At 33.7% G+C, this 16,209-nt stretch overlaps 2 protein-coding genes across 2 annotated transcripts; both read left to right on the top strand.

Annotated features, from left to right (window-relative positions):
* The first annotated feature begins 1,003 nt into the window (after positions 1–1,003).
* LOC129286917 (uncharacterized) lies at positions 1,004–3,813 on the top strand. Its single transcript, XM_054923022.1, has 3 exons — positions 1,004–1,271; positions 2,871–3,092; positions 3,186–3,813. Exons 1-3 carry the CDS (start codon positions 1,101–1,103, stop codon positions 3,405–3,407), a joined length of 615 nt encoding a protein of 204 aa, XP_054778997.1. The 5' UTR covers positions 1,004–1,100; the 3' UTR covers positions 3,408–3,813.
* A 3,823-nt stretch (positions 3,814–7,636) lies between these two features.
* LOC129286034 (rho GDP-dissociation inhibitor 1-like) lies at positions 7,637–10,820 on the top strand. The gene is made up of 5 exons (XM_054922078.1): positions 7,637–8,410; positions 8,522–8,588; positions 9,552–9,770; positions 9,997–10,121; positions 10,552–10,820. The coding sequence occupies exons 1-5, from the start codon at positions 8,195–8,197 to the stop codon at positions 10,621–10,623; spliced, it is 699 nt and encodes a 232-aa protein (XP_054778053.1). The 5' UTR covers positions 7,637–8,194; the 3' UTR covers positions 10,624–10,820.
* Positions 10,821–16,209: the final 5,389 nt, after the last annotated feature.

Here is a 16,209-nt window from a genome sequence, read left to right as displayed (position 1 = left end):
GTTACCACCATTTTATCATTAAAATGAAGCATGGTTTTTGTCATTGTCACTTCTAACCCCTATACACCATGTCAAGTGGTCAAAATGAATCATAATGCCTTGCTAACATAGTGTATGGGTCTTACAATTATTTCATGTTAGTAGATAATGAAAAAGATGAAGGATATCTGATGAAAAGGTAATTTTTCTTTTAAAAAAAATTATTTAAGAATAATATTATCCTACCCTTCAATATAAGATGCCTAGTGTTTTTAAGAAAAAAATAAGGGAAAAATGGTATTTGGATGAAAAAAAAATCAAGCAGTTCAGAAAGAATAATTGTTCTTCAAAAACTTTACGCACACGTGGTCCAAAACACATATTTCTTGTTAAACATATATTTTCTAAATCTAAAATCCAAAAATTTGCCAAACATGATTAGACAAAATGTATTCTAATGAAAGCTATCAAATTCAATGAAAGAGATTAGTCTTTCACAAATTACAATGTAATGAATTAAATTTTAAATTCTTACTAAAAGATATACTCACATTTAATATCTCAATTATGTCCCGAATAACATTACATTCAATAAAAAGACACCTGTATAAAACCAAAAAAGTAAATTAATTTTTTAGAATAGTGACAACAAGTAAGTTTCAAAATACTGATTTAATAATATTTAGGTCTCTCGCAAATTTCTTAAAAAAATTAATTTGTAAATATCAATTTAAACAAATGTATATGAAAATCTAAATTGTAAATTAAAAATAACATTTAAAATATAAATTTTTAATTTGTAATTAAAACTTATAAATTGTTGACCATCTGAATTTATATTTTCAATTAATTTTACAGAAAATTTTATCAGAAATTAAACTATAATTAAATTGATATCTGGGAACCTAATGATCATTTTTTTTTTCTTTTTTCTCTTTGGTTCCCAGAACCGTAAATATTGGATTAATTGTTTCTTTTTTTTAAAAAAAAAAAAAAGTGCACCGGGATAGGTCGATGGCCAAAAACGCGGTCAATTTTCTGTTGAACCGCATGGACTGTTTTTCCAAACCCTGAAAGAGAAGCACGGCGGGGGAGTGAGGACTGGGGAGCGAGGGAAAATAATGGCTCAGGTTCTCAACCTAAGCCCACCATTCCCAACTAAAACCAAATCGTTATTTCTTTCTTCAGACACGTCTTGTTCTACCTCTGCACACCAAAGCTGGAGTTCTCTGCAGCACAAACTCCAGTGCAATGGCAGATTCCTCTGCCTGTTCTCCGATAACAAGAGAGAGGTAATCGCACATGTATTGTTGTTTGAGTCATACAAGTGTTGAATTTCGGTATACGATGCCCTACTCACCGGAAATTCCTGCTTGGCGATGTTTGTTAATTGTGATTTTTATTAAAGGACCTTCGTTCTAGATTTGTTCCCCCTTTCTTTGTGGGTTGTTTGGCTGGTGAAATGAAATAAGTATTACGAATTGCTGATCGGTTTGAAAAATGCAGAAATATGCTTTGTTTGGGGTCGAACAATAGCTGTAAATCCTTAAACCTTATCGGTTTCTTTTTGTGCCATTTTTTTTTGGGCCGACAGTTTTTCTTTTTGTTCCATATCATGAATTACTAGATGGAATGATACTCTGCACTATTGCCGTATTGTGACAAAGATGAACCTCTGGGTTTTGTTCTATAGAAGAACATTTTCTCTGAAACACGAATTCCCCTTTCTGTTACCGATCGATTTGTAAATGTTTGAATCCGAAACTGAAGCATGACAAGACTTTTGAACTTCTGATATTAGTGTTTGTGTGTTCGGGATATCAGGATATTAGTGTACAAGGATGTCTTGGGGTCTTGATCCCCAACTGCAGTGTAGTGTTTCATGGGTTTAGGCCCTCCTTTCCGAGCAAATAAAATTATTTGTTTCACTTGTCTACATTCCTTTCTCAACCTATAATTACATAGGGGATGGGTCAAACTGATTTTTGTTTTTCCTGCAAAGGAAGTCTCAAATATAGTCAGACAGACATCTCTTTGGTTTTGTTTGTCCCAAGTATTCAGATAGAATTACTTGAATTGAAAGTTACACACACTCAGCATCCAGTCATGGGCAATTCGGATGAATTAATAGATCCAACGTCCCAATCTGAAAATGTTTTCTTGGAACCAAGATACCTGAAATGCCATACATTTCATTAGTATGCTATGTTACGTGATTTATATGTTCATGGGCTTAACATTGTCTCCATCACCGAGCAGTTTGTATATGGCTATATTATGTGGTAGCAGTACCCTTGCCACTTAATCTCTATAAAACTCGTGAGATTCTCCATCGCTCAGTGTTAGCTCCCCCCCCCCTAAATGCAGTGCTGACTTACAGTTCCTTTTTCGTCAGATCTAACAATGATGATTTTAGTTGATAAGCTAGTTGTGTTCATTTATTAGCTTAATTTGGTGTGGTAGCTTCTTCATCTAATGCCAGTACATATGAAAGCAAAGTTTTCATGTTAAGTATGTAATATTGAATAGTGTTGTCGTGTTTGTGAAGGAGAAACATAATCCCTCACTTTGCACTCAAAGTGTTAGGGCTCTGTCCATATATTTGATGTTTAAACTGAAAAATTTGCTTTTGGTGTACGTGTTGCCATTACTATCCACAGTCCAAATGACGTTTATTTTCTCTAATTGCTAACATATATTGATGGAATTTTTAAAATGGTCTGTGCATTCAATTCCTTTTTAGCATCAAAGCAACACTGAAGGAATGAAATGAAATCAAAATGACTGCTAATTCGTATCAAATAAGCAGAATAATTTGTGCTGGTAACTGGATTGGCAAAAAAACAATGCTAATTAGTAAATCTATGTTAATCTTGGTACTTTTGCTGCAGGAAGAGGCTAGAAGAGCATTAGAAGGTGCACTTAGTGGGAAGAAAAATGAATTTGAGAAGTGGAACAGAGAAATCAAAAGGCGAGAGGATTTGGGGGGTGGAGGTGATGCGGGTGGAGGAGGTTGGTTTGGGAGGGGTGGATGGTTTGGCTGGTCTAATGATGACAAATTTTGGCAAGAAGCAAAACAAGCAAGTCTTACTTTGCTTGGCATCCTTCTCATTGTAAGAGGTTTCTTTATTCCCCTGTCAATTCTTATGCCATGGTAGTCATAACTAGAGTAAGGAATGAGAAGTCTCTTCTATGTGCTTTTTCAGTATCTCATAGTTGCAAAAGGTGAGCTTCTCCTAGCTGTCATCTTAAACCCACTGCTCTATGCGCTGCGAGGAACAAGAAATGGCTTCAGTTTCATAACATCAAAAATCTTGAAAATTACCAACGGTGGTAATCAGACCAGCTTTGATAGCATTTTGAAGAAGGAAGACTACCAGCGCCCTTCCGCTAAGGAGAATGTTATAAGGAAATGGGGGAGTGACTAAAAGCTAAAGTTTGTTACAGGGCTGGGATTACTTCCTTCCTATATACAAATCTAACTGTGACAATTATCGCTGTAGCTCAACTGTAATTTTTCCTCATCTGGTAAGAGTTCAATTTTGTGTGCTCCACCATTTCTGTCCGCATGAATTAGCTCAGTTCAACATTGTGCTCGTATATCAAACTGCCTTCTATAAGCTTGCGTTTTAAATGAATTGGGATAAGAGCTTGCATCTCTCTGCAGCATTTTGTTAAGAGGGGATTCCATCTTGTTTATCAATCTGATATAGTCGCACTTCCCATGTAAAAACGTACGACTTTTAGTTGATGTTGAGTAGGTGAAACTTCTAGCCTCTCAATCAATTAGAAGCCTATTCATAATAACGTGTGCATAACAGGGATATTTTTTCATATATCTTGCTGAATTTATCTTACCTCGTGGGAATTATATTGGCCGGAGGGGAAAAGTCATGGGAATTTAACAGAGGAAATAGTAGTTAGGTCTAAAAAAAAACTAATTTAATGATATTCAAGTCCCAGAATATTTTGAAAAGAGTTGCAGACATTTACAGCTGATTTTAAGGATTACAAATATTGAAGTCTCAATTGCATTTTACTAGAAATAAGGACAGGTGACTTTAAGTGATTGGAAATGATGACTCCTAAATATTGACAGCTCATCCTCTTTCAAAATATTTTGAAACGCTGTCGTTATTCTCCATTTAATATGGTTAATACTTTGTTGATACTTTATACCCAATTTCATGGTGTCGAAATTGAGTTTCGAACTTCGAATTCTTGGTATGATGCGGAGTTTCTGCAGACGTTGGAACGTAATGTCAGGTTTGGAACTTGTTAGGCTGGAGACAAGATACAGTTTAACTCCCGTTACATATCCAAAAAGATACTATGAATTGGAAAATGAAGTGGAGGAGGCCCTGCAAGTACAAGCTATCATTAGACAGAGACAGACATGTAGTGTCCATGCCTCTTTAATGTTTGGAGTCTGGTGGCCGAAGTTATTGGAAATGAATAGCTTCATGAGGTAGAACGTGCCACTGAAAATCAAAATTCAAGGGCATCGATTTGGAGATATCAGAGTCATGTGAGCTGTGTGGTATTATAAATTTTGACATGTAGGTGCCTTTATGGGATGTGGCTGTCACGTCCCACCAACGGGCCACCCAGGGAACCACAACACAATACTAAATACTATGTGAGCTGTCATGAAGATTGACATTTGCACGCTTTTCCTTTCCCCTTATTTGGCCTTTTTTGTGTAACTGGTGAAGAAAATGTCGATGATGTTAGTCAAACGCCTCGGCATCCATGACACACTAACGCCACATTTGTTGATTGGCTTATGATTTTGTTTTTTACTTTTGCAATTCTGATTGCCGCCGCCGCACACTATCACGTTCCAAACGCGTCGTCGGAACTTCTAAATTCAACAAGTTGGTAACAGGTTTGGAAGACTAATGGCGTTTCCTCAACCAACAAGTTGGAAACAAACCACCCCTTGGTTTTCTTCTCCAGGATCACCACTTCACTAGGTTGGGCACCCATGGATTTTTTTGGGTGTTATGAGATTATTTCTTTTTCTTTTTCGTAACTTATAATTTGGATAACTTTTGAATAACTTTTTTTTTTTTTGTAAAACATCTTATAAACAGGATTAGAGTAGTACAATAGTTGTAAGTGATTGATAGAATTAAAGCTTCTTTACGTCAATTATTGCATAAAAGATTTGCATATATGTTTTTAGGTCAAACCATTTTAGATGTCGCCTGGCAAAATCAATACAATTATAAAAGGTACAACTTTTGCCAAATAAAAGAGGATCTGCATTTGTCAATGACAGTGATTATTTTACTTTAAGAACTAATAATGATAATTTAAATGTTATTTAAAAAAAAGACTTTTTTAGAGATCTTGTATTAATATTACGAGTTATCATTATCGGGGCTTGAGTATTATTGGTTAACAGGGGACGTGGTGTGGTGATACGAAAAGTGGAATAAAATCGGGAGGGATTGACAAACGCACGTTGTCATCTACAATACAGTCTCTCAATTATTTCATCTTTTATTCCTCTAATCCAACCACACGACATTTGCATCATCTATTTGAATCAGAATAAAATCTATGAGCTGAAATGGAGGAGATTCACTCGAACTCTAGCACCAATTTTTCCTCTAAAATGTCTGGGTCGCACTCTTCTTTGATTCTCTTTGAAACCTTTCTGCCATGTGATATAGCAGAGTCAAACTTTATTTCGTTAGAAACAATACTACAAAATTTTTTGCTTGGACCTGGCAGATCAACACTGATTTTTTGACGTACATAGCTTATTAAGATCTTTTCCTTTTTGCTGTTTTTTTTTTTTCAGTCACAACTCACAAATATTAAACTAACTTTTACTTTTCAGCATTTTTCATTTTTAGACAGCTGTACTTTAACCCCTTTTTTTTAATATATTGATCCATTTTACCCAAAATAAACCACTCAACAAAGCAAACTAAACCACCTCATATTTAAAGCCATGGTGAACTCTGTTGAATTTGGATCCAATTGAGTCAAGCATCAAACTAAGAGTAGCTTTTTTAATCTACATTTATACAGATCTAAACATGGATAGTATATCATATTTAAAGTCAAGTTTGGTCTCTTTTATCAGAATCAACACTACATGTTGGTTTGGAAACATTATTTATTTTATTTTTATTTTTTAATGGTTCCCACATCCATCCCCATTGATTGTTTTTTCTCCTTTACCTAAACTTGAATTTTGGTGGGGGCGATTCTGATTGACTTTTTTTAGACGGCACCATTTTCCAGACCAATCATATTTCATACCAACAATTGTCCCCAAAATCAGTGGACAAACCTGCAGCTATTTACAGCTTGGTTATCCTCTCTCTCCAATTTTAAGTTGGAGACAAAAGAATATTTTTAATTTTATTTATAAGTTATATTATTGATTTTTTACCATAACTTTTTTTTAACTCTTTATTAAATATTGATAAGAAAACAATACTCATCTAATCCTATTGATTACGTCCATTTTTATTCTTTTGCTCATAAAATATTAATTGTTGGGAATATAATTAAATACTAGAGTATTATAATACGTATATTTAATAAAAACAGAGTTAAAAATTTGTCAAATTTTTAAATAGAATGAATAAAATTTAAGATTTTCTTAACCATAAGAAAACATGTTAAAAGCAGTATAAATGAATAAAATTTAAGTTTTTCTAAACTATAAGAAAACATGTTAAAAGCAGTATAATTTACAAATCGTGGCTGAACAGTAGTAGTATCTGATTCAGCAGTCAAATGACCTGTTTTGCTCACAGCCCCCATAGAAAAAATAAAGCTGTCAAATTACATGTTAATGCATGGGACAGTCGCATATTTAGATCTCTATATTTCAAAAATATTTTTATTAAGTCACGTTACTGATTACTGCGTACTATCTACTCTGCGTTTTGCATTTAGTTCTTGATTCTTGATTCTTGATGCATTCACAGAAAGTCACGAGACCCAACTTTGTCCCACCCAATCCCCAATTCCTCATTCTTAGGTTGGGCTGTCTATTGTGTTGTGTGTTTCTGTGCAACTGTGCCCTAAATTACTATTTACTGGTCTTTCCTGCAATAATTTTGTTTCTGTTTTTTTTAAATCAACATTTCACAACAAAATTAAGTTAACGTACCATGCATATACATTAGAGATCGAAGCGACTATGATCATTAAAATATAAAATTTTAAATTTAAGTATGTATGAATACAGAAAATATTTTTAAAAGAATTACTTTCAATCAAATTTAACCAGTCAAATAAATATATGAAACATCGATTTGTTTTTTACTTTTAAAGTACTAAAAACAATTTATTTTTCGTGATATACTTTTCCCCCTCTTTGGTAATCCTTCTGACCAGGCTTAACCGAAGAAATGTATTTAGGCTTCATCAGCATCATATTCATACTTCATCTTTTTCTTTAGAGTTTAATAAAAAAAATTTATCACTCACAATTTCTCTCCCATTAAAAATAATTCTATTTAAAATATAATAAGTACTAAATATGGACAATCATGAATCATCATGTTCATAATTCATCATTTTCTTTAGGGTTTTATAATTTTTCAATAAATCCATTTTTCATTTCCTGTGGATTAAAGATAATGAATTGACTAATTGAGTTATCAACCATAGGAAAGCTTGCCTCAAGTCTTGGTCCTCGGGGAAGCTCGTGCTCGAGGATTGACCCTCACGACCTTTTCCTCCTAGCAATATTTCTCGATTGAAGTTGTCTGGACTCTGAACTCTGAACTTCGCCTCACCAAATTCTCTTCAGTTTTCTATCTCTACATTCCCCAAAATATACCCACGCTCTTCTCTCTCTCTCTCTCTCTCTCTCTCTCTCTGTGTGTTCCTTTGCGCCTTCCTGGCGTCTTTTCTTCGCTGCAAGTTATCCTACTGCGTGAACCTGAGCTATCCCATTTTTTCTATTCTATTCCTTTCACCTTTCTGTGATTCTTTGACTCCGTTTCTTTCTCTTCAACTCAAGGTCTTGTCTTTCTTCGTCATACACTTTGGGAGGAAGATTCCGCCAAGTGGGGTTTCTGGTTTCTCTTTGGGTTCCCAGCTTTTCTACCTTGTCTTTTTCTTCTCTTCTCTTTATATTCAGTGTAACTCTGAAGCCTCCACCTCCATACCCGTTTGGAGGGTTTCTTCGCCACTTTTGATGGTCCTTCGATTTTGACGTCCTTTGGTCATTGAGAACATGGGTTTCGATGAAAAAGGCAATGAGGTTCCAGAAACGCCCAACACGGCTAAAACCGCGACGCATGATGAAAGTGGCGACGAAGAAAGGGTGGCTACCGGTATACACAGAAGCGAAAGCTCGGTTGCTTTGACTGAGGAGGAAGACGAGGAGGAGGAGGGCAAAATCGAATTGGGACCCCAATGCACATTGAAAGAGCAGCTTGAAAAAGATAAGGTTGGTTTTTATCTTTTATCTTCTTGTTTTTTTTTTTTTTTGTTTTTTAAAATTTCTATATGTTTTCAGCCGCTTATTGATGTCTTCCTTGTTTTCTGCTTGTGGTTTCAGGATGATGAGAGCTTAAGGAGGTGGAAGGAACAGCTTCTTGGAAGTGTGGACATAACTTCTGTTGGTGGTAATCGCATATTACCGAATTTCTTTCTTTTAAAGTCTGATTGGTAGTCCAAGATTGTGTATAATTCTGTTTTTGGTGCTTCTGAGTAATCTTTGTTCCTTCTCTGTTCTTTACTTCTTTTGTGGTATGCTGTTACTGTATTATGATATTATCATATTAGCAAAAGTGTCTTCACAGAAGGCTGCAAGATTAGTTATAAGCGGATTTTATCTAGGGGGTTATAGGAAGGCTTTGAATCATCTTTCCACAATCATCATGCTATAAGCTTCCTGTAAAAAGACTTCCAATGATTTAGATGTAGTCTTTAGACAAATATACAGTTTTCTTTTTTAGACCTCTTTATATTTCAATTCCATTTTTAGTTTGCTGCTGTTTAATTTTGAAATATGTTTATAGTTTTCTGTAATTTCAAACAGATTTAGGTCCTGATATTTGTTAGCTTTTCTTATTAAATCTTCAGTTTCTGATGGTTTTTCCTGTGATAAGATTTGAACACAGAAGATTGATGATAACTATTTCTTCTTGTCCTTTTTGTAAGTCACTTCTAACTAACTCACCAAAATTAAGGTGAGTTAGTTAGAAGAATAAGATTGTCTTAAAAATAATCTTAAAAGTAAATTATTTTCCAATTTTGTCCCTGCATTTAAAAAAGAGTGATTTGATGTGTGAGAAGAGTATTTTTAGGAATTGAAATGTTTCACTTCTTTTTAGAATTTGCTAGAGGGTACTTTCAGAATTGGGCATCAAAGTTTACAAAAAACAAGAAAGTGACTTACGTAAAGGACTGAAAAAAAAACCTTCTAGAATGTGATCAACAAATAGTACCAAACGGAGTACTTCATTTTGTGAATAGCAGCAAGCAAGTAACACACTAAACTATGTACAGATGATTCCTTTGTTTTGTTACAAACAATTCTGAAACAGTTCTTTACTTCTGTTTCCTATGTTTTCTGGGTACTTCAGAATCTCTTGACCCAGAAGTGAAGATCCTGAGCCTTGCAATCAAATCCACTGGTAGACCTGATATTGTTCTTCCAATCCCAGATAATGGAAATCCCAAGGGCTTGTGGTTTACTTTGAAAGAAGGTAGCCATTACAGGCTGGTTTTCACTTTCCAGGTCAACAATAACATTGTTTCAGGTCTCAAGTACACCAACACAGTGTGGAAGACCGGTATCAAGGGTAAGTTTTGTCTTTCTCACTCAGATCAAGATGATAAGTAACCAATGTCAGTCATGAATAAATATGTGAACATGTCAAGTTTATATGACTAGCATATTCCCCCTGCCGTTGAGTCACTGAACAGTTGAATGGAAAAAAAAAACATAAAAGAAGCCACATGCACAGGTGAATAATAACTTAACAATAAACTTGAGGTTAGATTTCTCACTATGGAACCTTGTTACAGTTGACAGCACTAAAGAGATGATAGGAACCTTCAGTCCCCAGGCAGAGCCTTACACTCATGAGATGCCTGAAGAGACGACTCCTTCTGGGATGTTTGCTAGAGGAACCTATTCAGCTAGAAGCAAGGTAATTTTAAGGTGATTTCTTGAAGGAGGAATATAAAATTGGTTGCTAAGATTCTAATTTTCATGAAAACTTGAGGAAGGTGTTCGATACAATTGTATCTTGAATTCAAATCATAAGCTGTCTAGAAACTTAACGACCTCTTAGGTGGTGATTGACACGGTTATTTTCATGAGTTTCTATTTGCTCTTTGAACCTACCTTGAGAACAAGAAATGCGTATGACAATTGCTATTACTTCACAAGTTCCAATCTTGGGCTCCATTACACGGGTCCATAGTGATAGTGACTTTGTCTGGGAAAGCAAGCAAGCAAGCATGAGTTTTTTTAATGCCTCTTCTGCATCAATCAGTATAGCAATAAATGTTTTCAACAACATATTTCTTGTGTTGAAATTCAAATTTCTGAGAAACATTTTCTTTTGGGGAATGCAGTTTATTGATGATGACAACAAGTGCTACTTGGAGATCAACTACGCATTTGATATCAGGAAGGAGTGGTTTTAGATTTTTTTTTTTTTTTTTTGGCTTTAGAAACGAAGGAGCTGTTCTTTCCCTACGTGACACATTTTTTTAATTAATCTTTCAATGTTTACTAGATTATTTTGTTGTGCCTTTTTTATGTGTTTGTAATCTTGTCTGAGACCTGTAATCTTAACAATGATGAGAGGATTTTGAGGGCAATAAGGGAAATTCATTTGATACGTAGCCGCTCAATTGAGGTTTTTTTTTTTTTTTTGTATTGGGGGGCTTAAATTCGTGTATGTTTACATATTTTCCCGCAAAACCTGAGGTGATTTCTTCACTATACATTTGTTAGTACGTTAGTAAAATTTAAGGAGTTAAGGGGGCAAAAATATTCCAAAAGTTTTATTAAAAAAGTAATCAATACTCTTACATTTTAAAAGAGTAATGTGTCTTTAAAAATGTTATAAGTAGATTAATGTTGTCTCTCTCTAACTAACAAAATTTTGACAAGTACTAAAGATGATACAGCCGGCAAGTCTTTACATTGAATGGGACACCACGTGGATTAGCATAGCAAACCTCACCTACCCAGCATCTCCCTCCACCTTCTTGAGATTTCCTCTGCCCAACATCCCCCTTCACCTTTTGAGAACCCACATATCTTTGAGTTCTTTGAGATTTCCTTTGCCATCCAAAATTTCCTATCCTCGAAACACTCCTCTTCCTCTTCATCTTGGCAATGCTCCATTCGCAACAAGGATGTTTTGGTTTTCCAGCGCAAGTTTTGTTGTCCCATAGACTTGTCGGAGCTCTGAGATTAGCTTGCTGTCATTTGCCAGAGCCACCATAGTAGCTTAATCAAACTTCTCAGGGCATCGGTCTTCGATAATTGCATTTATCTTGTGTATGACCATGTTTAAGGTGTGAATCTCGATTATTGTCTTCGAAATCGTTTGGATCCCAGCTTCACTAGTCCCTAGACTTGGCTTTCTCAAATGCAAATCTCCACTGATCTTGCCCACGGGCTTGATTACATCTGTCATTTTCCGGCCTCACTGGCCCAGTATCCATCTTGCTTTGTTCCTGGTTACAGAACCCTCTCTCTATTCGTCCAATCTGATATAGCATGATCAAATCAAACTCAGGTAAAGAATTATGGCTTTGGAATGGAATTGGTTATAACCCATTCACCTCGGAATCTTTTCCCTTTGGAGATGTCACTGACAAGGAACAAACCCAAAATATTTTGGTTTGGTATATGTTTGCTTGTGTTGTGTGTTTTTTTTCCATATCTTCAGTTGCGGCAAATCTTTAAGGATTTGGACAAGTAAAGTTGAGAGTGTGTGAAGAAGAAGGAAAGTCACTGAGCCATGTGTAGCAGCAGTTAGGCAAGCATGAAGCTCAAGCTCGAGAGGAAGCGATTGTGGAGCATTTGTCTCGTTGGAGAAGACGTGTGAGAATGCGAGAAGGGTGTTTGCTACCACATGGCTTGTCACATCAGAGCTTTCAATCCTCTTTTGATCAACTATTAATCAAACATTGGTCAAAAGTTGAAAAAAAGATTACATTGCTTCATTTTTAACACTTCTAAAACACCATTGTTCTTTTTAAAAGGTCTTCTAAAGCACCATTGCTCTTTTTAAAAGGGGTGAGGGTAATAAGTTCTTTTTTAAAAAAACTTTCCATACATTGTTGCTCTCAATCAACTAAGTTGCTAATTTTTCATGTTAAGTTGTTAATTTCTTATATTAAAATTGTTAATCTTCTATTGACAATTGACATATTAGATTTAACAATTTCAATACATGAGATTGATAATTAATGCTTTGCAACTCACATTAGTTTTTAATATAAATAATATTTTACATATATTTATCATGTGTTCAATAGTTTAGTAGCAATGTGAATTTTTAGGATTGGTTTACCAAAAATAAATTTGAAGATCCTAGAGATTTGTTCTCAAATTTTTATAATGATCATGCTCGCCCCATCAATAATTTGTTTGTTGATGCCAAAGTTTAGGTTGCCAATGATTAGTTGATAGTGATAGCTCTAGCGACCACAAGGGGGGGAGAGAGGTGAATTTCTCCTTAACCCCGTACATCGCATGGGAATTTCTAGTTTTATTATCAATATAGAATATAAAATAATTAATTTTCTTTAGTATAAAATGCACATGTTTTTTTGACAATTAAAGCACATATACATGATATTTAATGAGTGTTAATTTGAAAATGTGCAATTGTTTTAAAAAATAAAAGTTTCAACTAATTTTTTCATAATTGTAGTTACAAACATCCTATCTAATTAATTAAGAAAAATATTTTCCTTCAATAACATCTAGTGAGCGGATAGGAAAACTTGTTGTAAAAAGTGAATTACATCCACTTTATGAGCTTGTTTGGATTAACATTTGAAAACTAAATCTTGCATAAACTATAGTTTGCAAACTAAAACTATGTTAAAAGTTAGTTATTATAATGTGATCTATGTTTGAATTCTTTTTTTCAATTGAAACTTGTTTGGATAGAATGATTAAAAGCAAGTTTTAAATATATAATAACAAAAATGTACATGGATTTTAACATCTTGGGCTCTCATTAAATGTAAGAACTAAAATGGAAGCAATCATGTTTAGGTAATTTTTGCACAGCAACGTTACCTTCTTCACTCGTGTAAGAATTTCTGGACTTGAAGCAACAAGGGACACACCCTCTGGCCTGATACCAGTATGCTTGAAATAAATTAGACAATTTGAAAGCAAAATAACAATAATAAACAGAATAAAATGAAACAAAATAAAAAGGAGTAAGAGAAATTGGAAAACTTGTAGATAAGTCATGCATGGACTAGGATTAAACAATCCTCAGTGCTCTGTAGACTTCAAATGGGTCTGCAAATGTCTGCCGTTCAAATTGCTGACTTAATACAATCTTAAAAATATCACCAGCTAGAATGTTTTCTTTCGCCTGCAGCACTGCCTTCTTGTATCCCACTTGCCATGTTGATGCCTCCAGCTTAGGACCAAAAATATGAGTGTCCAACTTTATTGAACCTGCTGGCATCCTGGGGTAATTATATCATGCACCAGGGACATCAGTGTTTCCAATCGGTTCATTCCATCAATTGAGAGCCTCCTCAGCAGAAGAATAGCGATCTAATTGCACCCAATGAATCACATGAACTTTCTTCTCAACATGGTCGAAAGAGTTAAAAACTAAAAGGACCAAAAAAGGAAATGGGTTAGTTTAAAAAAAAAAAAACTAAAGAGGACATGAATTATATGTCTCTCTCACTTTATATATATGTATATATTTTATAAGTATGCCAATTGAAAAATATAAGAAAAAATATTAAACTTATAATTATGAAAATAAAAGAGTTAATGTATTAATGTAAAATATTTTTAAATACTAAAAAAATTAATTAGAACTCTTTAAAGACTATATATATATAATTTAAAAATATTAAATTCTAAACAATAAAAATATCAATTTCAAAAGGAAATGTGGAAGGATAAATAGATTATTCAATAAAATTAAAATGCATTGCCAATGATTAGATTTTAACATAATTAATAAAAAAAATTTAAAATCTAGCTTTTGACTTAATTATAGTTGATAAAAAAAGCTCATTTATTAACTAGTTTCACCCAAACATGTTTTTTTTTTAAATTTTTAACTGATTTTTAAACTTACAAACTATAGTTTAAACTTTAAACCAACTAAATGAAATTTCAAACTAGCACTATACTTTTCATTCTGCCTTGAATGTAGCACAGGAAACAACGTATAATTAGTGGTCTGTTTGTTATCATGGAATCGATTTTCTAGGAATAAATCGATTTTAAAGGCAAATTACCCACATAGCAACAAAACGAGATAATCGATTAAATGGGTGTAAAATTAATTTTTTTGTTAAGCTGAATTGTGGAGCTTCTGCAAAAACGCTATCAAAAAGCATTGGAAAAAATTATAAAGAAAGACCCAAAAAATTATAAAAAAAACACAAAATTTAATAAAAAAAAACCAAACTCTCTTCTTTTTTTTTCTCAATAAAATTCAAACTTTTGATCCTCAAAAAAGTTATTATCATAAGTTTCTATCAATTACCACCATCCACTAGCACTTACTATAAAACTTATTTAAATAAAATATTAATTGGTAAGAGAAAAATTAATTTAATCAATTTTATTAAAATTAATTTTAATAAAATAATATTCAAACAGATTACGTTATAACATAATTATATTATAATTAAAATTTATCATTTAATTAATTATTTTTATGATATATTATATTTAATTGAAATTCAAACAGGCACTTATATGCGAGAGGATAGCAAACATCAACGGACGAACAACAGCTTAGATAATTAGAACCTCAATCTTTCCATCACCAAGCAAAACGTTTTTTAGGGGAGAAGCAAAAACATGTGACGATAAGCAATCTTCAATGTTGATAGTTGATAGAGGGCATCAATTAATAGGGTCCCAAATTGTGTTGAGTACTTAGACTTAAGGGGCCGTTCGTTTTCTCTCTTTTCACTTCAATCCCCACTCTAATCTCACTCTAAAAAAGTGTTTAGGGATCAAAGGAACTAACTAAGTATCAAAACTCAAGAGTCAATATCATCATTATAAATTATATATATCAAATATCTTCGCAGAATTTAAGGAAAGGCTTAAATTGTAAAATGATAAGTATGATTTTTAATATTTCTCTTGTCAGCATGCGTTCAAAAAATATCTATCATAAACAACACAAATTGCCTCCATGGCAATGAGATGGGTATAGGTATTGAACAACATATTCTTTTATCATGAAAAAAATTGGCTACTAAATAGAAAAAATTCCACATTGAATGCCACCACTTCCATCGGATGAATTTTCACTCCAAGTAGATGCGACTCTCAATTTTGTTCTTAATAGTATAATTTAATATTGTGATGAGGATGGATAAAAACACACGATTAATATCTATTCTCTTTTTGTTAAGACGAGTATGAATTGATAAATTACTCAAAAATATCATGATATCTCTTATATTAAAAATAAAATAAACTTTTAAAAATACCATTACAAAATAGAGGGCGTAACAAAACAACCTCTTCATTCATTCTCAATGTTTTAGCTTCAGCCTTAAATTGAAGGCGAGATAACCAACTATATCAAGGCATGGCTTCAAGTCATAAATCTCTCTCTTACTATTTTCTCATTAAAAGCTTCTTCCTCCTCTTGAACCCTTTCTCTGTCTCTTCCTCATATTTCTGTCTGCTCTCTCTTCCTCTCATTATGCTTATCTTGGAGATACTTTCACCTTCTTCAGTTAGCTCACTAACTCCAAGCTCTTCCTCTTTGCTTTTGGCAAAGCCCCCCCCAAAACAACACTTCATTGCTTTTGCTTCTCTTCCAATCAAATTCCACTCTAAAGGGCCAGAACCAACAAACCATGACAAAAACTATAATAAGAGAAGACCTAAAGTCTCCTATGGATTATGCTATTAAAGGTCTAATTGTTTGCCAGGACAGTGAGATCTTATAAATACAAACAGTACTTCTACCCAAGTTGGTCTTGACCCTTTATAGCATTCACTTGTATGTTTCCCTTAACATCATTATAATG

This window comes from Prosopis cineraria, unplaced genomic scaffold, assembly GCF_029017545.1.
Source record: "Prosopis cineraria cultivar Desert tree isolate PC_DT_omini unplaced genomic scaffold, ASM2901754v1 PC11, whole genome shotgun sequence".
NCBI classification, from domain to species: Eukaryota; Viridiplantae; Streptophyta; class Magnoliopsida; order Fabales; family Fabaceae; genus Prosopis; species Prosopis cineraria.
This window is presented reverse-complemented; position numbering and strand designations above follow the sequence as displayed.

Coding starts and splice junctions, on each gene's coding strand:
- LOC129286917 (XM_054923022.1), top strand. CDS start 1,101: ATGGCTCAGGTTCTCAACCTAAGCCCACCATTCCCAACTAAAACCAAA. Junction 1,272..2,870: donor TCTCCGATAACAAGAGAGAG/GTAATCGCACAT, acceptor CTTTTGCTGCAG/GAAGAGGCTAGAAGAGCATT. Junction 3,093..3,185: donor TGCTTGGCATCCTTCTCATT/GTAAGAGGTTTC, acceptor GTGCTTTTTCAG/TATCTCATAGTTGCAAAAGG.
- LOC129286034 (XM_054922078.1), top strand. CDS start 8,195: ATGGGTTTCGATGAAAAAGGCAATGAGGTTCCAGAAACGCCCAACACG. Junction 8,411..8,521: donor AGCAGCTTGAAAAAGATAAG/GTTGGTTTTTAT, acceptor TTGTGGTTTCAG/GATGATGAGAGCTTAAGGAG. Junction 9,771..9,996: donor GTGGAAGACCGGTATCAAGG/GTAAGTTTTGTC, acceptor ACCTTGTTACAG/TTGACAGCACTAAAGAGATG.